General features: G+C 35.6%; 2 protein-coding genes across 2 annotated transcripts; both read right to left on the reverse strand.

The window, feature by feature from the left end:
* Positions 1-17,901: 17,901 nt before the first annotated feature.
* LOC122534638 (cytochrome b-c1 complex subunit 7-like) lies at positions 17,902-18,468 on the reverse strand. The gene is made up of 2 exons (XM_043665478.1): positions 18,227-18,468; positions 17,902-18,097 (listed from the first exon to the last, which is right to left on the reverse strand). The coding sequence occupies exons 1-2, from the start codon at positions 18,466-18,468 to the stop codon at positions 17,902-17,904; spliced, it is 438 nt and encodes a 145-aa protein (XP_043521413.1).
* Positions 18,469-22,406: 3,938 nt separating this feature from the next.
* Positions 22,407-23,694, reverse strand: LOC122534630. Its single transcript, XM_043665467.1, has 3 exons — positions 23,335-23,694; positions 22,964-23,181; positions 22,407-22,891 (listed from the first exon to the last, which is right to left on the reverse strand). The coding sequence occupies exons 1-3, from the start codon at positions 23,563-23,565 to the stop codon at positions 22,495-22,497; spliced, it is 846 nt and encodes a 281-aa protein (XP_043521402.1). The 5' UTR covers positions 23,566-23,694; the 3' UTR covers positions 22,407-22,494.
* Positions 23,695-23,933: the final 239 nt, after the last annotated feature.

The following is a 23,933-nucleotide window of genomic DNA, read 5'->3' on the forward strand; positions in this document are numbered from 1 at the left end:
AATCCAATGGAACTAAATCCGTGCTAACGTTACCAACCCCTACAGGGTACTTGAATGATTTCGCCAACCCCTACCACAGTTTTCTGCTCTTTTCCCGATCCATTGTAAAACGAGAAATGTATATTTTGAACGGATCGATCGTTTTACCGAGCTTCGATGTATTTATCTGAGAATTTATCATGCTGTCGTGCTACGCAGATTTGCCTATTCAAACCGCGCGAAACAAACAAAAAAAAGAAAAAAAGCTGGCATCACAGCCAATAGCTTTGCGAACAATCGAAAGAAAGACGTAAACGAAAAACCGGGATATCCACAGAAGAAAAACACCCAGCTGTATTTTACAAGAGAACTTCCAAGGCTAAGACTCGCCGTGTTTTCTAACTGCTATTTTTTCCAGTTAAATCCTCTACCATGGTCGGATTTTTACGTCTATATTTGTTTGCCTTTAATTTCATATAGGATTTCTCCATAGTATTTGAAATATATACGAACTAAAAAACGATTAAAAGAGAAAACGGGAAAAGATATTTGCACATTTATTATAACATTTACTTTTCTATACATTTAGATTTAATTAGATTATATTAATATTATTTAAATATTATTTAAATTTTTAAAATTTATTTTTATATATATTTAGATTTGTTTAGATTATATTAATATTATTTAAATATTATTTAAATTTTTTAAATTTATTTTTATATATATTTAGATTTGATTAAATTGTATTAATATTATTTAAATATTATTTAAATTTTTTAAATTTATTTTTATATACATTTAGATTTAATTAGATTATAATAATAAATGTATTAAATTTCGAATCATTTAGTAGTATCTTCATACGACTTGGAAAATTCGACACTTATAAAAATCTTTTTATAAATAAAAATTATTATAAAACTTTAATGTTTTTATAAATAAAAATTAAATAAAACTTTTATAAATAAACGTTATTTATCGAACTTTTAGCCTTTATTTATTGAGATTATTCTATGTGAAAAAATAAGTAAAAAATGTAAAATAAAATTTTTTCATTCAAAGTTTTATTTTTAAAAAAATAAACTTTGTGTCCATTGTGTTTCATTAAAAGTTGCCTTGACACATACATATCCTTGATAAATTTTGAAACTCGATGTTCTCGAAAACGAAGTAGTATCGTACAAAAAAATCTGTATTTCTTACTTATTTTTCGTAAAATATCTTCTTGTTAATTATTCTTTTATGTCACGTCTAAAATTAGCTAAATTCAAGTGTGGGAAAATTTTATTCTCCTTCCTTGATTTATTTTTACATGTCGAATCACACCACGAACACCCTTGTTGTACCACGATTTCGAAAACATCCTATATAACATTTCTTTTTTTATTTTAAATTAACTTTATATATTAACATTTTAACTCTGTTATAAGAGTTCAGTTTTAATATTTAATTATATTCGATTAATGAAGGTTCTAGAGGATCATATATTTTTGAACAGATATTCAAGAGTAGCAATATAAATGTTGGGAGCATTTGTTTGATTAGTATTACTTGAGAAAACAGTATGAATATAAAAAAAGGAAACACACTGTAATTTTTATATAATTGTTTTATTTTATTAATGATAAGAAGGAAATTAGAAAGATCAAACAATATCATATTCATAGAGAGTTTAGACATTTTTTAGAGTAATATGTTTCCGAAATTAATTTTAAATGCTTGTTCTGAAATCATTAGGAATAAATTTTGAAGTACTAAATATCCATTTCACACTAATTTATGCAGCGAAAACAATGTAAACTTTTAGCATTAGTGACTTGGAAACAATTTTTTATTCTAATTTTTCATTAGTCCAGTATTCTAGTATATCTAAATCAACTCTTTTCATGGAATAATTCAAAGTTCACTTCAGATTAGTACTTCTTCAGATCAGAATAAATGTTGCTGTCTAACTAGAATTTTTGTTTTATTTTCAACAGAATAAATGTTTCTCACTTGCACAAAAATATATAGAATAGAAGTTTTAGTTGACATACTGCATTTTGCAACAGTTTCCTTTGAACAGTAAGAGGTCCCAATTTTAAAAATTGATAGGGATAGTGATGAACGCTCAAATTGGCACTACTATATGTATGTACATATAAAACGCTTTCTGTAGCCTATATTTCGTTAACATGTATTCTTCAAATTTCTGTCTACCATTAATTCTCTGCTTTCTCATTGGCAACAAATTTCATTAAATTCAGTAGAAAAGTTCGTTACAGTTCGTTACTGTTGTATTATAATCTTTTTATAATTTACATACGTGAAAAAACACGATGTAATTGCCATTCCAAATGATCTCATCCATCCTGATTTCATGATTTCTTTTTTTCCTTTGAGCTATACAACACGCAAACATGTTTGATCGCACTTCGTTTTTGAAAGATTTCGTTTCGAGTTGATTCATTAATCCGACGCTGCTGGCGAATTCGCAGTTTGTGTACAGCTTATTTTCCTCGTCAGAGTAACCTACCGACGAATCTGCTCGTTCAGCCTGGTACGTGTAGATACACTGCGAAACATGTGCAGCCCGTAAGTACAGCAGGATTCGTATCGACAGTGAACAGATTGCGCTGTATTTTACGTGGCTACCCCGCCATTCCGATTCGTGGTCCTAGCTCCTGGAAAAGCTGATAACGTAGCACGATCAATTGCCGTTGACACACCGACACTGGGGAATCAAACGGGAGCAGCCAACTTCCTGACTAAAATCATTCAAATAGATTTTAAAGAATTTCCCTTTTTTAACAATCGACGCAAGTTACGGTACAGGTGCGAGCTAAGCACGTGTTATATGCAATAATATGTAATTATAAATCGGATTTTTAAAAGTCAATAAGCGTATCAGGTTTTGATACACGATATATGATACCATCGAGTGTTGTACTGCGAGCGTGTTGTACAGATAAACAATTCCGACAAAAAATTGTTGGTCTTTTGCTTGGGAAAAATAAAAAAAAAATAACGAAAAACTCTGTTCAAAAAATATTGGATCGTCGCGCACGGTTGGAATTCCATAACTCTCTCATTTCTAAACAGAAATGAAATTGAGAATTCCATTCCGGAAAACAAGAGAAAGTTTGAAAATGGATTCAACCATGCAAGTTCCCTAGTGGTTAAAGTACGATGCGTGAGAATGCGAATGAGAAGGTACGAGTGGTTAACGTAGCATTTAAATACCTCCGTTACCTTCGCCGAGATCCATATTTCACAATTTACCAACAAGTATTGCGAGACGTATTATTTCGCGGAACAATGGCTAATGGAAAATTATTAAATTAAATGTAAATGTAAAAAAACGTTCATAATTTACGTTGTATTCAAACAGTAATAAAGTACTGTAATCAAGTATGTCAAGATAAATTTTCATTTATACAGAGACATAAGTATGTTTCACATATTACAGACAGTCGATTGAGAAGTGATTCTACACGCAAAAGTGTGTTGAAAAGAAAGAATAAAATTTTGTTACCTACAGATTCGTTTTCGAGAAAATTGAATTCGAAAATTTACGAAGTAAATCTGACTTCATCACCTTATTCTACGCTTTTGTTTTGTTTCACACTTGTAAGTACATAATATAAACATAAATCTAAATTATCCTATGTACAAAAGATAAAAATATTTCGTTTGCAAATATTTTTACTTTGTCTAGTCGTGAATTGTTGGAAATGTTATCCACGCAATTGTATACAAAGTTCAGCTCTTCTATCACAAACTTTTTGTAAAAGGTTGTTCGGCAACCGCAAGTAGTGATTTATGGCATGGCTAAGAACTCACGCTTAAAGGGGAGAAACTAGTAAGAAAATTAAGACCTTGCTGGCTCATTGCAGCTAGGGATCTTTATTATCTGCAGATTACGTTAGTGCACATTTCAATAGCGTATGTACAGTGTGTCATGAGCCATGAAACATTCCTTCAATGGAAATTCCTCTCAATGAAAGTGGAAAAATATTTCAACAAAACGCACTCAAACGTGCGGAGTTGATCTGAACAATTTGGTCTCACTTTAAGACCCAAAAACCTTCGAAGCCGACGAAAAGGAAAACGAGAGAATCTTCCTCAATTTTCCATCGTCTCAGGGTGATAGAGAACTCGTCTGACACTAGGATAGTTCGCTTATTGGGAAGAAACCGTTTGACTTCCAATCGATCGTTCCTTTGAACACTCTCTGATAATCGAAGAGTAACATTGCATATAAATCAAAGGACAGTCCTTTAATAGTTAGCGCGCAGTAAGCAATATACATGAAATCACGATCTTCGTTTTTATGTGTCGTAATAAAGCAGTACATCACGCGTGAACCTCGGTTCTTCCAGCCGGATATAGAGTGCTATACTGCGCGCGAACATTGATCTTTCGAGCTGGATCAGCTGTGTCAAGTGGACACACAGTTCCGTGAGTTGAACATTGATCCTTCGAGTCGGATACAGCACATTGCGCGCGATCGTTGATACTTTGAGCCGGATATAGAATGCTATATCGCGCGTGGACAAAGGTTATTTTGTATTTTCAATAAAAAGGACTCTTCCTTTACACAAAAGTTTTTATGTCTAACACTGATATTACTCTTGTCTATTTTGCTTCATCACTACGTAAGCTTTATCGCTGAACGTAAACAGTCAACAGACTTGTTATGGATTTCTTGCTCACAGTAATGCATATAATTATATTATCTGCTACAAAACATCTAGTAGTAGTATATCTAGTGTTCAAATTGCTTAATCACTTTCTACTGAACAGAGTTCTGCCCTTTTACATTCAGTGACAATATGTATATATATAGTAGTAAAGTAAAGTTAGAAGAGTAATATCAGTATTAGAGTTGAAGATTTTTGTTACATTAAAAATGATTTTCCTAACAAATTGTTGAACGAATGTACTAACATGCTACATCATTCATTTTGTCTCAATGTTACCTACAATGTTACGTCAGCAAGTTATGAAAGAAATATTTTAATATTTTTACACACGTTTGAATTTTTACAGTTTTTGAGAAAAAGTTACATGGTGCTATTTAAAGGAACTAAAATAATCTTGCTTAAAAAAAATAATTTCGCAATTTTCATTCCTGACATTTGTTGATGTTCAAGCACTGATTTGTCATTTTTTCGCCAAACTATTAAAAGTGGTTGAAAAACTGTGGCAACACTGAGCAATTCTGTATATTATACATGATATTCCTCGTGATATGATAAGTACGGTTTTGTCGATAGGTACAGTGAACAACATAATAATGACAGTGAACAACATAATGGTGACAATGAAAAATTATCAATAATTTAAACTGATGTAACTTTGTAACAAAAATCATCATATCATAAGAAAATCATATAAAATTTATACTTACAATTAGTTTCGTTTTAAAAACGTGAAGCCTTTATTTTGATAGTCATAAGTTCATTCTTTTTTTGAAGATGATTTTACATCATGAGACAGCGGATAAGAAAGTGAGAATACTTTTTTTCTCATCCGAAAATTGTAAAAATTCAAACGTATTCAAAAGTTAAAAACATCGAAGAAAAATTTTTATGTAAATCTTTTTAAAGATCGAAATTCCTCCTTTACAATGACGTTTTAGAATTTGCACAATTTTATTGAGCATTGAATATTAAGGTTAAATAATAAACAAAAATTCAAGGAATCCAAACATTTCGTCATTTAACTCTGTCTCAAATTCAATGAAATGATGAAAAAAATTATGCATCCCGAGTTTTAAGAAATCGTTGTAAAAGGAAAATTTCAATCTTCGACTTCATAGTGGATCTAGTTGTGAAAAAAAGATTTTTTAACGTTTTTACACACGTTTTTATACACGAAATTTTTACAATTTTCGAAAGAAAAAGAAATTTTCTCACTCGCTATACGTAAACCATCGATATGAAATCATCTTCGAAAAGAATAAACACACGACTATCAAAGTAGAAGCTTCGCACTTGAAATTATAAAACTACTGCGATAGAATCCAGTTTAGGAAAAAGAATTACTATCATTGTCCAAAACTTCGACTCTAACACGATACGATACCAGTAAGCAATAAAACGTCTGTGCGACCAAGTGTATTAAAATTATTTTGATGAATCGCGAATGACAAAAGAATCAAATACGGCAGAAATCCCACTGAAATAAATAGACAACCGATTCTTCTCCAACTGACTTTCTAGGGATTTTGTCACCTGAGACTCTCACTGTTTCACGATATTTAATTCAATCCTTTCATAAATCTGCTTGCTGTCAGAAATGCGGTCCATACGCAGCATGTGTCGCCGGAAGGTGTGAAAATCTGGTAGCAGAGAAAGCTGCGAATCGCGATGGCAACGCAATATGTATGGTAATGACGACAAGAACGAAAATTGTCTGCTGATTCCCTTGTACCAGCTAGTTTTTCATCGTTCAGCCTCGATTGTCGACAAACCACAGAATTACCCTATTGCCGCTGTAATTTTTGCCTAAGGGTTGCCGTTCAAACGTGAATAACTTCAATCCGATCGATTTTTCACGTAAACGGGAATTCGATCGTTCATTGTTATCCGTAGTAAGCTATCTCTTTTGCGAGAAAACATCTGGTTCTCTTGATTGAATATCGTTCGCGGTGATTGGATTTGAAACTAGGCAACGTGAAAAATAGCTGCGAAGGGAAAGAAGGGGATGAACATTTCACGCAACGGAAATATTCTTCGTCGGCAACCGAGGATTATCGACGATTCGGTAAAAAGAGCATCTCGTAATGGAATTTCTCGGGCAAGAAGGGAGGCTAGACAGCATAGAGTAATATCGCGATAATGAAATTCCCAAGAAAATTAATTAATCGAACTTGAGACATCCGTCCACTTAATACTTGACTGCTGTCGCATTTAGAATCATCAATTATATAACGGAATGGCGATCGATACGAAAGACGGTTCTCTAAAATGAAGCTTTATTCCGTCGGTGATTTGAAGCGGCCGTTCTCAATACCGTAATGTGAATTTCTTGAACAACCACACGGAACTCGATCATCACCTCTAGTCCGTGGGAATTAACTCGTTTCTCGGTTAAAAGAATTTAATCTGGGGAAAAGAAGAGGAGAAACTAAATTTGAATTTGATCTTGTTGAAAGGTAAATGATTCTCTGCCTCAATTCCCTCAATTGAATAACACACTTCCGTAGATTGAAACAGACTAAAAAAAATACTATATCGATTTCGTTCAGTTTCAACGATGGCAAATGATTTCCGAGTTTGTTCTCCTCTTTTAAATTTAAACGGGTTAAAGACCTATTAGAAATAAATCAAAAATTAATAATCGACATGTGGAGCGATGACATCAAGGGAATTTCTCTCTCTCTCTCTCTCTCTCTCTCTCTCTCTCTCGCTCTCTCTCTGTTTCTGGTGGCATCCATTTCTGCGATGAGAGGAGATTCTCTGGTTTGGCAGCAATTCCTTGAGATTAGAGACGGTCAGAAGGAAGAAGAAGAGGAAGAAGGAGAAGAGATAAAATCAAGGTTAACCTGCAAGTCGTATTCCTACCAGACCACTTACCAAGCTTCCTTTTCAAAGCTTGTTCCTTCTGTGAACTCACATTTTGCACTTTTCTTCCCGTTATTTCCTTTCGATAGCTTTTACACCCTGTCTAGGACCCTCACCCGGTCGATTGTCTGAAAAAAGAGCATAATCTATCTTTCTGTTTTTTTTAGCAAAAAAAAAAAGAAGAAAAAAGGAAACTTAAAATAGATTGTCAGTTTTGATATTCAGTTCTTTTTGAATTGGCTGGAATTTACGAGTTTTTAAATCAACTGCCTCGCGCAGTCTACTGGTATACCATCGACTACCTACGATAATTCCCCAAATTATTTCTCATATCTTTTCTCTACGATATTACGATATTTGAGTATAATAGGAGCAACAAATTCTCATCGTAATTTATAGAATGCGTAAAATAATTGATATAAAAACGAGCGGATTCTACGAACTTTTCCTTCCGCACGAAACGTTTCCTCCCGAAACAATTTAATCCTTTGACCACTTGGCATTCCACGCACACTCGAAGCTAGAAAAGCGAAATTGAGGCGAAAACGATGTAACATAGAGAACGCAAATTATTCTCTTTTCGCTTCTAGTAAGGTAAATGTTGATTCGTCGAGTTCATAAATTTATGATGGAAGGATTTTTAAACAGCGTTAGTCTCAGACTGATCGCATCGACCGTTCCACGTTCATTCATCAAACACGAGTGCATATTTTCATCCTTTTTTTCGTTGAAATCGTTCTTTTATTTCAGCAACGCGAAATAATCGAGACATCCATTATTCTCGTTTAATGAGCCTGAAGAGGAGCCAGAGTATAACAACTGGAAAATCAGTTTGGCCCTGCCGACGTTTGAGAAATGTTTATGCTATGGAAATCATGTGTTTCACTAACGGCCGGATTCTCACGATTATAACGCTCCGTTATCGTGCCACCGTATCGGGCATTTCATTTTATTACCTTGGAAACTCGTTTACGAGAATTCATTCAGAAGGCGGAGAAAGTCTAATGTAAGGAATGAAACTGGCCAGTAAAGTTTCACCCTTTTCTCCGTTGAGGCTCTAAGAATTCTGAATATTAATATCCTGCCCGAGATGGAAGATCCGAGAGCCAATGTGGGAGGAGGAATGAATGGCAAAGCGTTGTAAGACTGAAAATTAAAATGAAAAGACAATGAAGAAAAAGACGTAGGCTCTGACAACGTAAGAGTAGAAATCCTCAGAATTTTAACGCTTCTTTCAATCTACAATTTCACATAGCTGAAAATACCGTACGCACAAGCATCTTTTTCTTCGTTACGCTTCTCCGTCGTTCCCGCCATTTCAACAATCGAGGACGAATACACATTTTTCTACTGTAGCTAGAGTAAAAATAAGTGTGCTCGTTTTTCTTACTCGTGATCCGGGATTGCCGACGATGTTCGAGACAGAAAAATAGTGTTTGATATTCCAGAGCGGATTGCGTCTGGATAATGATCGTTTTGATAAATAATGGCATTGAATAAGCAATACTAAAATACAGTTGAAATTAACGGAGTCTTGTACGAACGATAATAAGACAGAAAACTAGAAGAACCTCTTTCTGAGAATTTATTTAATGGTGAGCACCAACACCAAGCATACATAATGTGAAGCATGAATTCTACAGCGGATTTATCAATCAAAAGAAAATCCTATTCGATATGTGAACGAATGTGATTTAATAGTATGTACAGAGTATTAATTTTAAATCGACCATCTAAATTACCCCCGCTACTATTGAAGTTGACAAAAAAAATCCTGTGATTTTTGTCAAATCATTTTGACAATTCTTAGTATATAGTATATTGACAATTTTTAGTATATTAATATCGATTTTTTATAACGAGATATTATGAAGTGAAGTTTGGTAGTTTACATAATCGTGAAATTATTCACGTAATGATGAACAAAACAAAAATGTTTCATTCTAAACTGAAAAAATAAATAAAAGTAAAAGTAAGAAAATAAATAAAAAACGAGAGCAGTAATATCACCTTATTTTGTGAGATATTCAAAATCTTTTGTTAACACCAATTGCACACCATTTAAATCCTATTTAGTCATTTGGAACAGTGGAAATAATTTAGATAATCGATTTTAAATTAACACCCTATATATCCGGATGTTCGTAATGAATCTTATAAAAAGACTTATCACTTATAGACTTCAGTAGAAATCAGTGTTCTCAACAGAAATCAAGAAAATTGATTTTCCAACAAACAAAGAGATTTGTAATTCAGGTCAGGTAAAGTGAGGATCGAAAACACAAGATTGAAGAATAATTAAACTCGAGGCGAGAAACAACCAGCTGAAGAGTGTTTCAGAAAAGCTTGATTCCATGTAGCTGAGCGGCAGCACTGTGCGAACAAATGATTATTATTCGATTTAAAAACACATCTTTGCGGGTTTAATCCTATATAAATGCAAATGCAACTCGCAATATGGAAATTAAAATTCTTCTGACATGAAAGCGTTTTGTATCGTCGATCGAGAATTATTAAGAAGACAGGTTACGAAACCCGATTCAATTTTCGCAACATTAAAGCGGTAATGTTTAGTGACGCGTGTATGATCGACCAAACGAATCAATTGTTGTCCAAACGGGCAAAAATATCGAAAAATTGAAGTCCTTTCTTCCCTGGAAATTTAACGAACAATTTAGTCGCGCGCGTGGTTTCCAGATTGGCTGACAGCAACACAAGCTGAATATATTTCTTGGTCTCTCGATTTTTTAAAATAAATTTATACTGGCACGCTGAATATACAACGATGAACAGAGGAGGAAAACCTTTCGAAAGATTCATCGGTACGGATATTGATTTTCCAAAATAAATCGGATAAACTTCATTCTTCATTCTTTGTCCCTTTTCTTCGTATTATCTCTATCCTTCTATCCTATGTGTAAACATTTTCGGCACGAAACTTTTCAAACACGAGATTCACGTTCATTAAAAATAATCCCACTGTTCTTTATTAAACATAAAATATCACAAATAACTTTAATATTCATATGCTGAAAAAAAGATATTCTTGAATATACCGTCCATCTGCAATAACACGTATTATCTCTGATATCCCATATGGTCAACCATTTCGGAGAGAAAAACCAGAACGACACTGGAATGCTAATCTGGGTGATATTCCGTTCGCTGAAAGGTACAAGCAGAAAATCCCAAAGCTCCAGGAAATAAGAGGAAGCTCCTTAATGTCAAATCGATGGTTGAAGCAGTCGAGAGAGTTGCCAGCAAACCCCGAAAAGATCCCTTTGCTATATGGCGTGTTGCCACATATCATGACCCTGGATATCTCTCGTAATATGCAAGCACATACACAATTGCTGAAAATATTGAGCTATTTAACCAACATTTGAACGATAACAAATTGCTACAGTGTTAAAAGGAAAAGACATATCACGTCTTTCGATAAGTCATTCTAAAGAGAAACTGTTCAAGAAATCAGAAGAGAGTAGAAATTCCACAATTTGATTTGCATTAAGCGTTTCTCTTGGATGACATATTTCACGCACAAGAGATCGAATAGTAGCTTTAAGCGTCGAATAACTAGAGACCAAAGCAAGGATACATTGACAGGCTTCCACGGCTGAGGGCGTATCAAATAGGCTCGTATGGTATCCATGGAAATGGAAAGAGTAGTTAGAAATTAACGTAAAATCTGCTCCAACTGTTGCGTCTTAGACGAGAAGCCTTAAAATATTCTCGTGAAAAGTAAATTTAATAACGTGCACGGTGAATTTCCGTCAAAAAGCAAAAGGCGATCGTAACAATTCCCGCGCAAAAGAACACGGCTTGCATCCTCTTGGCGAAACATCCGGCAGAAAAAACATTGACGGTCAGGATTTATTACCGCACATATTACAAACGAGCGGAAGTAAAACTTCTTATTGGAGTCACATTTAATTAAAGCGTTCCCGCGTGATTCGCATGAATTCATAGAAGTGCAATTTATGTATCTCTGCATAGCGGTCCACGAATTTTAATAAAATTCCTTCTTTTGCTCGTGTCTTCACGCACTTTGCGGCAAGCTGCGTATTTCATTTCGAATGACTTTGCTACTGTTTTGCTCGACATTCGCATATTTGCACGACCGTGACGATTTTGGTAGAGGAGTGGCGTTTTAAACTTTGAGACTTAGATATTTGTACAACCACGCGACACGTCCTTCGCCGCTCATTTTCATCAGCGTTTATCGAAACGGTAAAACGCCCGCGACACTTGGATAACACTGGTCGCGTCGACCATTTTCTAGCTTCGCGAGCAGCATTTCGCCCCCGTTGTCCATCGACCGTCCAATTATCGACTTCGTGTCCAAGCCAGAGATTTTGAAGCGTTCCAAGAGACAGCCACGTCGAGGAAGGTACGAAAGTTCTCGCATTATCTGAAATCTCATTCCAGTGTATCGCTTCTTCCGCTATTTCATCGCGAGAATCGCCGCTATAATTACAAGAAGCGAAAGGAAGTTCTTTTTCGACAATAGACAGCAGGAAAGCCGTGTGAATCGTTATTCTTGTCGCGCGCTCACAGTCGCGTTCTCAAACGGAACGATTACGCTGATAGTTGTATAAATTGGTCTACAAACATAACTGCAATTACACGTTCACGCCGTACACGTTCAGAATTAAATTCTATCGGTGCTCTTTGTGTAAAATGCACGTCGATTGGCTCACGTTCGTCGTTGGAAGCTCCCGTAAGCATCGCAAAGACAGCTTACAATTCAATTATATCAAGCTATATGTCCTCACGTGGCGTGTTGGCGGATATGCTTTCTCGCTGCGGATAATTAAATTAACGAACTAATAAAAGCAAGACGTGCCCAACTCCACGAGAATAACGATAGCCTCATCCACCCATTAAAATCAACTTTCCAAACTTTTCTAATAAATTCTGTAAATTTTTAATAATTCCGTTTGCTGCGGAACTTCGAATGGGGCCCTGATTTATGACCCGGCGGGAGACTCGCGCCATTTTTGAAGAGAAAATTTAGCACAAGAGGAGTATGGACTTGTTAGTTCATTAGAGTCGGAGGATCGGATTACCCGAAAGTTATATATAAGCGGGCGTATCATGAGCCATGACACAGCCTTTCAATGAAAGTAGAAAATTTTTTAAGCTCCTTTCAATGAAAGTAGAAAAATTTAAACAAAATGCACTCCGCGCAGAATTGACAAACGATCATTATCAACGATTTGCCCCAACCTTGAAGACCCTCTGGAAAAACCTCTGAAATGAAAGAGCCTTTCTCCATTTTCTATTGGATCAGTAACTAGAGAACTCATCTGACATTGATAAAGGACAGTCCGCTTATCGAGAAGAAACGACTTGACTTTTAATCGATACAGATCATCTCCTGAGCATTTCCCGACACTCTGAGGGTAGCATTACATTCAAGTCAGAAGAACAATCCCTTGATAGCAAACTGTCTGTTAATAGATATAAAATCCATGGTCTTCATTCTCTTTGTAAGAAACCAGCGCAATGCGTACGAATACTGTTCCATAACGAGATTCCATGGTAAATTCTTTCTACGTTCGTATATACGAAAACTTGTCCTCGTGTATAGATTTGTGAATGATTGATTCTGCCGCAGCTTTCAAGAGAAATTATGTTAGGTTGAAAAAATTTGGTAGAAAATGTAGTGTAGGATATGCCTTCTGACGTAAGTGATGAACATCGTGTTTTGACAAGATCATACATTTAACGAGTATCTTGCTGAGGCATCGATCAATTTTGTACTATGCAGTCAAAAAGGTATCTTAAACGTAAAGATAAACATAGAAGTTGTTCGGTCTTACCGAACACAATGAGGGTCAAAATGTGATGCGACAAATAAATTCATCGAGCCAGGGACAATAAACTCCTGTCTTGTAACTTTTTCNTTGTAGTCATATTTGACTCTTAATTCCAAGGCTCGATGAGTTTCTTTATCGCATCGGTCCCCACCATAAACAGGACACTAATAAAACGGCAGGACACGGAAGATAGAACCGTTAGTTCTGTAGCGGCCTAGAGTCCCTCGAGTACGAGTTTCGAACACCGACTTGTACAAGCCGCAAGTGGCTGTGCGCCTAGCGTCGAAGTCTAACGATATTCGATGTTGAGCAAAAACAGAGTGTGAAACACCGCTAGGATGGGGTGACCGTCCAGCCTAGCGAGTAGTTAGAAAAAACACAAGCGTCTGGGGTTAAGGGGTCGCTGCCATCAGCCCCACTGATGAGTCTCGGCAGCGACTCTGAGACGAAACGCATTTCCTCACATTACCACTTCCTACATTATCCTCGCATCGTCATCAACATATATACAGCCCAAGCAATTGTCAAATTTACTTCTTGGAACTGACCCTGAAAATGTTTGGAAAAACCCACCTTTCCGATCACACAGGATCGGAGAGGAAACAAAGAGGGCTCGGATATATAAAGGCCGACTCCGAAACAAAAAAACAAAACAGTCTTATTCGCACTTTCAAGTCAGCAAGAAAAAACCTCCCGCGTGTCTGCCGGTTCGCGTCCCCAAACCCAGTGTATTCCAGGGATTCAATTCAAACTCTTTAATCAATATCAAACTTTACTTTGAACTAGCTGCACTTCATTAACGTTGAAGGCAGCGAGCGAGCCACCGATCGGCTCGTACGTCAAGAAAAGAAAATACGTAGAACCAGATCGGCACGCTACAGAAGTAAATGGAGATAAATCTCTTATCCGCAATTTTTTTCATATACTGGAAATGAAATTGTTATACACGAATGTCTCTGTCACAATCACCTTCTGGAAAATATAGAATACACGGTTATTTGTAGAATTAAATACAAGTATATAATTTAATATATTAATTCCAACTACTGTAAATCCATTGCAAAAAATGTTCTCTGCTTGAAACAGACGAATTATCAAGTGCCTTTCATCGTCGCTAAAATTTACATGACTCGGAAAATCGAATGGAAAATATAATACTGAACCGCGTTCGATGTTTTCCTTTCATTTTCCATCAAAAGTAAATATGATTTCTCGGTTCCGATGAACTCGTCGCCGTGCCCAGAGAAACGGAAATTTATACGCGTTGATTCATCTTTCTTTTTCATTGCCACGTTTCCGAATCTTTCAATGAAAAGCTTTGGCACATCGTCGCTAAAAATTCTGCATCTCTTTAGGAGAAAGTGATGTGAAATTGCTACACTTTAATTACGCCAATGTAATTATGAATTCTCTCTATGCGGGTAAACTATGTATTATTAAAGAATAATATTCCTGGATATTTATTCTTCGCCACGTGTAATCACTTTAATTAACGTAACATAATTCACGTACTGTAAGTTGGAATGAATTGAAAGCAATAAGAAGCGACCCAGCGATGTATGCAAATTACCACCGAGTAGAATAATACAGTGCAACTTCCTCGTCTTAATAAACCATCTACTGTACAATAATTCGTCTCGCGAGTAATGCGATAATCAAATTTATGCCGTCAGAATATACAGCTATTAACAAAACGAGAAAAAGAAAAATCACTAATCAGTTTTGACTCGGTGGACTCAGTGGACTCTACGAAAAATTAAAATGCCTCTTCACTCGCCGTTTTGTTCGTGTTTGCGCGTTTTATTAATACCGCTGTTTCTCAGCGCGATTTCTTCTTCCTGGTACGAGACAAGAGACTAATCAGATCCTCTCGCTGGTTCTTCCTTCGGGAAAAATTTATTTTCCTTCCGCAGCACATCCTCCTTGTTCAAATAAACAAAATAAACGAAACTGTTGGTCACAGCGATAGAGGGAAACGCATACATAGCACACAGCTAGGAAGTCAGAATTTCATTTATTATTCGGAGGAAAATGATGTTTAATTAGCCCGAGCAATCGTGCTCGATCATCCAGAATATACGGGGTGAGTCGTGAACTTGTAAAATATTTGTTGAAATGTTTCAGATAGAAGTTGCATGGCTTCCAGGAGGGCATATAGTAATCAGTTTTGTATTATTTTGCTTTGTTATCAAGGTATGAAGGTCACCTTCGATTTTTTAAATGGAACTGTTAATATTTCTTTTTGAATTCGGATAAAGCGTTGAATTCAACATAAAAAAGTATTACATCAAGATCGTTAATCTCAGTAATTATGTATTTTAGACCTTATCTGATATAATACCTTTTTATGTAGAATTCAATTCTTTATCCGAACTCGGGAATATTAACTATTCCATTTAAAAAGTTGAAGGCGACCTTCACACCCTGATAAAAAAGCAAAATAACATAAAAGTTTTTTATGTAGAATTCAACGCTTTATCCGAACTCGGGAAGAAATATTAACTGTTCCATTTAAAAAGTAGAAGGTGATCTTCACATCTTGATAAAAAAGCAAAATAACATAAAAATGATTACAATATTATATATTCCTCTGGAAGCAATGCAACTTCTATCAGAACATTTTTTCGTACAACAAATATTTTATGAGTTATTTGATGTCTCGTCACCCTGTATATCTTGTTAACACGTATCTACCGATATCAAGCAAATCCAATCTTGAACAAAACATTAATCGATTGCGTAATTTTCGAATACCTTCGCACAGCCTCGCTAACATTTCCAGCGAGAAGATAAAGTCTCTTGGTGAAACTTTGATGATACCTCCCGACCTCTGCAAACAAGCCTAGAACGATCAGCCAAGATCGCATCGTTCAAGTCGAAGTTCAAGTTACCTTTGGGTGCAACATAATCACGCTTGTGTGCAAGTCAAAGCTTTCCAACTGGCCTTGCAAATTTAATTTAATATATTCGTCGCGCAACGGTTCATTGTTTTCAAAGTGGAGGAATTAAATGGCCGGTCATTAAGACGTATATGAAAACAAACTTGCATCCTCGAATAAATTACATCGTCGCTACATAACTCAGAATGAGAAATCACAATTCATTTGATAACGACACTGAATTTTCAAATGAAAACTGAACTGAACATTGAATCACGGTCGATTCGCTTTGAGATTTTGTTTCACCATTCGTAAACCGAATAAAACTATCAAGTAGATAAGGTAAATCGAAATAATGTTCGTTCGTAAGAATCGTTCACCACATCGATAACTATCGAAATATTTGAATTACGATCTCTGGCCAAGTTCTACTTGTTGAGAATAATTGTATTAACCATCCAACAGAAGTAGAATTAATGTCATGCCTCTTTATTTCCAACTGAATAAACGAAACCATTTACCACCACGTTGTCATATCGTACTTATTTAATACCGACAGAAATAACTTTCAGTTTAGTACACAGCTGCATCATAATTTAATATAAGAGAACGCTCTCTTTATCCTCGAGAAACTTCTACCGACATGCGGATGTAATTTCGTAATTAACAGTTGTCTTTGATTGAGAAGGACTAAATGTTAATGACACCGAGTTGCACGTTTTTTGAGTTTTGGAAATCCTCTTGAATACTTTTCGATAGAAAAACACAATTCTTTCCAGATTTGACGGAATGCTTCACTCTTTAAAATTGATTATGCCCAAACAATGTAATATATTATACAAGCAAGGAGAACCACTTTTCCATTAGGAAATAGAACAAAGAGAATAGAGAGAAATAAATATTGATACAGAGGTCCATGAGAAAATGAGCGTATTTGAAGAAATAAGTATCGATCTCTCGTACAGATTCGTGAGACTAGCACGTACGTTCGATATGCGGTCGTGAAAATCACGAGTACTGTGTTTGGTATTAATTAAATGGTTTTTCCATGCCGAAAATATTCCAGTCGTAACCCGTAAAATAAGTGATAGTACGCGGAATACCTGTTTATAAAGACGAACGTGCAATGAGAAAAAGCGTCAGAGGGGTTGCCAATGCGGAGTGTTCTGAATACAACCGAGCCGAGGGCGAATCCTGTCTAGGTCAGGGTGGAGCTTTAAGAGGCTCCTTGAAGCTGGCGGCGGCTGCCACCGCAACGCGTGATGCACTTGAAGAAGCAACTTTCAAATGTCTCGAGCGACATCCTTGCCGGGGCAGTCACTTGAATATGTGGCCCATAATTAAGGCTGTGAGATAACGAAGTTATCATCAAGAACCAACATCGCAACCGTGCCTTAACGCCATCCACTTTTATCGTCTCCTCCAACTTTCCTCTAGACTTTCCTCCCAAATGCAAATCAAGATACTCGATTCGAAGGGGAACGAGGAATACTTTCGTTCTCTTTAATCCAATAGACAGAATTTCGAATGTATCGAGATAATATATTCACAAGTTTTCACAGTCATTGGTCTTTAATGCTTATGACGGTTCTATTATTACATGTTCTTTACTTTTCTCATTCATACTGTGCGTATTCAGAAGAACGATTAAACAAGAGACAAATGCTCCTATTTTATTTCAAAATAAGGCCAATCTATATCAGAATAATTAGTGCAGCCAAATTTATAAATTTCCATTCTCTCTGCCATGATTTCTTCTATAAATGGATCCAAGTATCGATATTCTATATCCTGTTCATATGTGATCCATTTTTCTTTCGGCAGATGTATCTTCAGGAAGTCCAATTGAGATGCCCGCATACATCTAGAAATTCCATCGTGGTTAGTCATGGATTTATACGCAATTTCGCAAATATGCGAAAAGTCTCTATAGAAATTCGTCAAATAATTGAGTTCAACGATTAACGTAAGGCAAACGTATTTCTGCGAATACCGGAAATTTCTCCCATCCAGCAGCTCTTTTGGTTGTCGACGCAATGCCTCTCCTATCACTGGTTCCTTGTCATCGAACAAATCATGCATATAAAGTCCGTATTTATTAAATCCAGACGAATTGAACATAAATTTCTTAAACTTGATTTTCCAATCGTCGGAATTGCTTTGAATCTGGCTTCGATAACGCTTGATTAAGCTGGAGAGAGGTTTTATTCTTATTGTCCTAAATACTTTTGACATCGATGATATTTTTTCGATTAACCAATAACGAACGATTTTAACCACAAAAGTGACGTCGGCACAAAACGATCGTCGATTATCTATCGAACGAAGCAAAATAGTTTTGTCGATTTAAGTTTCACGAATACAAATTTCCCATTGATCTTCGCTAGATTTTGTTTCGCCAAATAGACGATTTGGTCATCCTCGCTCGAGTCCTTATAATTGAAGTAAAATTTCACCAACTTATTGACTTTTAGACCGAACAACTTCCGCTCCCGACCCAAATTCGGAAGAACTTGTGAACTCGGAAGAACCGTGAACTTCCGCATTATGAAACAATGCTTCGCGAAAACGCGTTACGCCACCGTTTCATCACTGTAGCGTTTCATTCCTCTACGTTGTTTCCTTTTTCCACGTTGTTACTCGGGAACCGTTCTAACATTACAAACAGCAAACTGTATAGTAAGAAGATCGGTGTTCTCGTCAGAGAGCAACATCATCAGAGAGACGTACAACGTATTATTCGACGATCCATTTTCGCCAACTTCTCACACAACTACATCGCTAAAGTTTGACTCTGTTTAAAATTCAGCTTCCGGTATAATCCCCGTCTATTACACCATACACATTTTCAATTTTTCAGAGAAATTGGATTTCTTCGCAAACAAGAAAACCACGGTGTATCGCGCCTGAAGGGAGACTTTTCATTCATGTTTACGGATCAATACACGGAATAACTCTCGAAATAAAATAAAATTGTTCGAGTTGTCAATTTTATTATAACTTTTTCGCAAAGGTCTTAAATATAAATGAATAAAAAAAAAAACACCGAATTTTTCAAATATTTTCGAATTTTCAAATATCTCACTACGCTATATTTCCAGAGACTAAAAACAAACGTTCATGTGTAAGAAGTAAAATGTACGAGGGTATTGGGGTACAATCGTTTATTTAAAAAACTATTTTCTCGCTAGAATACTCACTGCGTTATCCTCTCGGATCTCATCCATCGTCCAGTCGCCGGGCTCCTCAAAAACTCACTCTCTTTTCTTTCAAATCCTCAAACATCCATTCTTCCTCCTCCCCCCCCCCCCCCCCGCTCCCTCTCTCTCTCACTCTTCTCATACTTCCCGCAATCAGCTGTGATTGCTCAAGCTAAGGCTGCAGACATTTGTACGATCTGTTTTCATAATTTACGATCACGCACGCACTAGCAACAAACTCTCTTTCTTCTGACGAATCCTACGCACGTAACGCGAGATGTTTATCAATTCAATAGTTTCAGATAATATGGGCAATATTATCTCACTCCATCACGATCGTCGACTTCATGTCAAACAAAGTACTAAACATTAAAATACGCCGGCGGAAAGTATACGCAAAAACCGTATAATCAGGAAATTATTCTTGTATTGTTTTCCAGGAGATCTGAAGGAAACGTTAACTGGGCGATTTATGCGAAAAATCGAGCCGGGACAAGTCGCGTGAGTAAAGTGGGCATACATACGTGTACGTTTCTCGTGAAAAATTGGTTCGTCGTGTGAATACAGTTACAGTTGGGCAGTACACGAGACGGAGAAAAGTAGAATTTATGTCAGTAGCTCAGTAACGCACCACTGGCATCAGCTGACCACCCCTTTATCGCTTGCCCTGCTACTCCAGTTTCCGTTTCTCTTCGTATCACGCAGTTTCATCCTTTCAATCGCGTTCTTACCACGACGGTTCTGGATCTTCATCTTCCCTACTTGTTCCATTTTCTCTCTACCGATGCAATTCATACATGTTAGCCGGGACACGCGTGCAATTTACCATGTGTTCAGAAAATGTTCAAATGTCTGCATTGCAAAGACTTTAAACAGAAAATTATTCATTCGTCCTTCAGTGGATCCAACGCGCGTTCTGAATCCCATGAAATGCGACAGTCACGAAAATTTTCTGTTGGTTTTGGAATTAAAAATATTTGGGCGTTTTTCCGCATGCGTGCACAGAATGGAGCATTTAAATGAGAGCATTTAAATATCTTTGTTTTTAAAAGTATGTTTATTAATAAAAGTTATTTGGTATAGAAAAGATCACAATATATTGATGAGTTTTTTATAGATGAAGAAATTTCGGAGATTTCAAAATGTCCGTCTAAAAATCATTTGTTAAGGATACTAACCTATACATTAATACAAAAGTTATTAATTCAGAAAATATTTTAACCTTAATTTTATAGTCTATTATATAAGAAACAAGAAAATATAAAGGCAATATTTTTGTGTTCAATTTTTATAGAGAATGTCGTCAAAGCTGCATGGTTTAATCGTTTAATGGATCAAAAAATTTTATAAAATTACTCCACTGAATTATTGAATAACTTACATTCCCGCTTATAAACAAAGTTTATTCATATCTCTAGAAAAAAAACGGAAATATTCAAATACTCCCTTGTAAGCGTTCTACGTTAAATTTGTTAGAATATATTTTAAATTATATATAAATTATATATAAATGATATATAAATTATTTTAATATATTTTAAATATTTTACTTTATTATTAATAATAATATTCAAAAACTAACATAAATAACATAAACACAAGTAACATAAATACATGCATTATAGAAACTTTTTGCTAGGCAAGCCAAAAACAATGGATGAAATTAATATTTCTACAGACAAGGTTTCAAGGAGAAGATTCGGAACATTCGAACCTATCGAATGCTAGCTTCGTGCAGGCCACATTTCCTGGTCGAAACGAATCGTCCAAGATTCAGCTGTGGTTCCCGTAAATCTCATGATCGGGCTACGCTTGGTCACGTTTACATAGACTCCAGGTGATTCCAAAGTAAGAGTTCCTCCGTTTGAAAGAATACTTCCCCAAAGATTCGAGCGTACGAAAAAATAAATTACCGTCGAAAAATTAAGCGATCTTCATTCCTCGCAAACATCTCGACTTCTAAGTATTTCTCAAAAAGGTTGACGATTTGTTTTCGACGATCTAAGGTTCTACGCATGTTTGGACATGTTTTCCTCGACCGATGAAAATTCGAGTTATTGGAAAATATCGTGGGAGACAGTTTCTTCTCGAAGAAATACCGTGACCGCAGTATTTGCATTTTGTAAGTTTAATTCAATAGTGATCGTCTAGAAAAATAAAATACGGAATGTCGCTGATAATCCATTGAAAATAACACGCACGGAAATAAAGGGAAATAAAGAATTCGTTAGAGGAATTTTCTATAAAAATTCTCGTCCACGTTGACGGTATCGATATTTCTTGTTATTTTCCGCGGAAGCGATGGGAATTTTTTTCCATGGATGCTGAACAAATTCGCGTCACCGAGAGAATAGAAAGAGGAAGCAAAAGTAGTGGATTTGATTTTACCATTTTATAGTGACACGTCGACGATGAATTAAACAAAATAAGTAATATTTTGCTATTAATTGTTTCCATTTAATTCAATTCATCCCGTTCGAGGATATGTCATGCCAGTTAATTTGATCATTCAAAGTTACAAATGAATTGATAATCAGTATATTAATACTAAACGGATTTACTCATCAAATATGCATTATGCAGTTGAACATGATTAATTAAGAGCCAATCGGCAATCGTTACCTTAAATTTAACCAATCTATAGCTTATTGTTCTACATCCATTCACGTGTGAATCATTACCTTTGTGATCATTAATCGTGATACACGTGAATGATGGTAGATTTACGCGTTATTCTCGTTACCTTTGAGATACGTGTTCATAGATATTTAAGGCGTTAATTCATCTGTCAAAAATTATTGGATGAATTATCCAATAACCCACTTTCCCTCGACTTATCTTTGATTAAAACATAATTTATCTCCCATAAAAATCTTTCTTCGTGACAAACAGATAATACATGCTTAGCAACATACAGGCTGTAACAATCTTTCATTCCTTTTCAATCAATTTATGTATTTATTTTTCAATCAATTTCATTTGCAATAAAAAAAAAGTTTTATAGCAACAATATAATGTAGTATGTATATAAAGATGATGATATTTTATAAATAATAGTAGATCATGGTTTTCCTACGTCAAAGTTTATAGATAACGGACCCATTTTCACTGCATTGTGAATACCAACATTCGCAGCTTCTACATTTTCCTTCATATTATTCAACGCATCTTTTCCATATTCGAAAAATTTGCTTATTATTGTACCGTGTAACAATTGATTTTCATTTTCACCCTTTGGTTTCAGCTTAATCATGTTAAAAAGGAAGTCAAAAATTTTCCGGATCAGACTAGGCAGATCAACGATTTCCAAGGATCCATTTTTAAGTGGCAATAAGCTTGACAGATTGAAACCACGTAAATTATGAACTTTATAATTCTTCATTCGTTCTTCGTTTCCTTGGAAAGTTTCAGCGTCGGCTTGTCGCTTGCCAGAGTGTTGATCCTCGCCGTCAACCAAACTGAAAAACAAAAGAAAAAAGCTGGAGATACGCGGATCGGGGCTAAGTTTGCCGTTCAGATTGAAAGCTTGCCTGGGGAATCCGGATTCGTGAGTGTTTCGTTCCTCTTTTTTCGTCTGCGTCGATCTCCGATTCAATTTTCGAAAGGGAAGTTGCTCGTTTTCTTGAAAACCGTTGCGTTCTGGTTGTACAAAGATGGTTGGACGAAGTTTATCAGTGTATATTACGTGTTTATTCTTTAGAGAACTACGAACTTGCTGATTTTTCGATGTGATATTTTCGATCGATTTCTAGAAAAAAAAAAGAAATTCTAAATTTAAATTCCTTCTAAAAATCTATTTAGCTCATTGTGGCGATTTTCTTGACAAAAAAAAAATACCTTTCGAGTGAACAGAATGAAAGAATGACCGGGATAATTAGTCCGCATTGTCATTTGAACCTACCTGACCAAAGTATTTCCAACGAAACGCCGGAAATTTGTCAAACGCTTCACTGTTGGCCGCAGGTTTCTTTTCCAACGTAATTACTCGACCGTGGACTGGCGAGTTTTCTAGGTTTGGATTCAAGTGTTCGGAATTTCCATCTCGAATCAATTGTTCTTTGCAATTGGCACTTGAGAACAGACAGATGCAATGAAACGCGAAGAGAAAGAAAAATATTGAAGGTATCCACATCGTAACAAGAAGTGTTAATTTGAACTGTTTTCAGTTGATCTCCTGATTCTTAAACGAAAACATGGTTTTATAGGAGTATATGACAGGTGTTTCAGTTTGGTAAAACATTGCGTAAACTATAAAACGTCTTCAAGCTTATTACAGTTGAATGAACATGGCTTAATTAATGTTTGCGCAGCCTGTTACTTTCATTATCGGAAAACTATGATAAAACGAATATAAAGTATAAAAAAAAAAGAATATCGATAAATAATTTATCGGTATTTTGAATCAAGTTAAACACAGATGGATCTGTTTGACAAACTAATAAGCATTTCGAGGATATTCAACGAAAGAAACTAAATTATAGATCGGTGATCGATAGAAAA

Source organism: Frieseomelitta varia, unplaced genomic scaffold (genome assembly GCF_011392965.1).
Source record: "Frieseomelitta varia isolate USP_RPSP 00005682 unplaced genomic scaffold, Fvar_1.2 scaffold_62, whole genome shotgun sequence".
Taxonomy (NCBI): domain Eukaryota; kingdom Metazoa; phylum Arthropoda; class Insecta; order Hymenoptera; family Apidae; genus Frieseomelitta; species Frieseomelitta varia.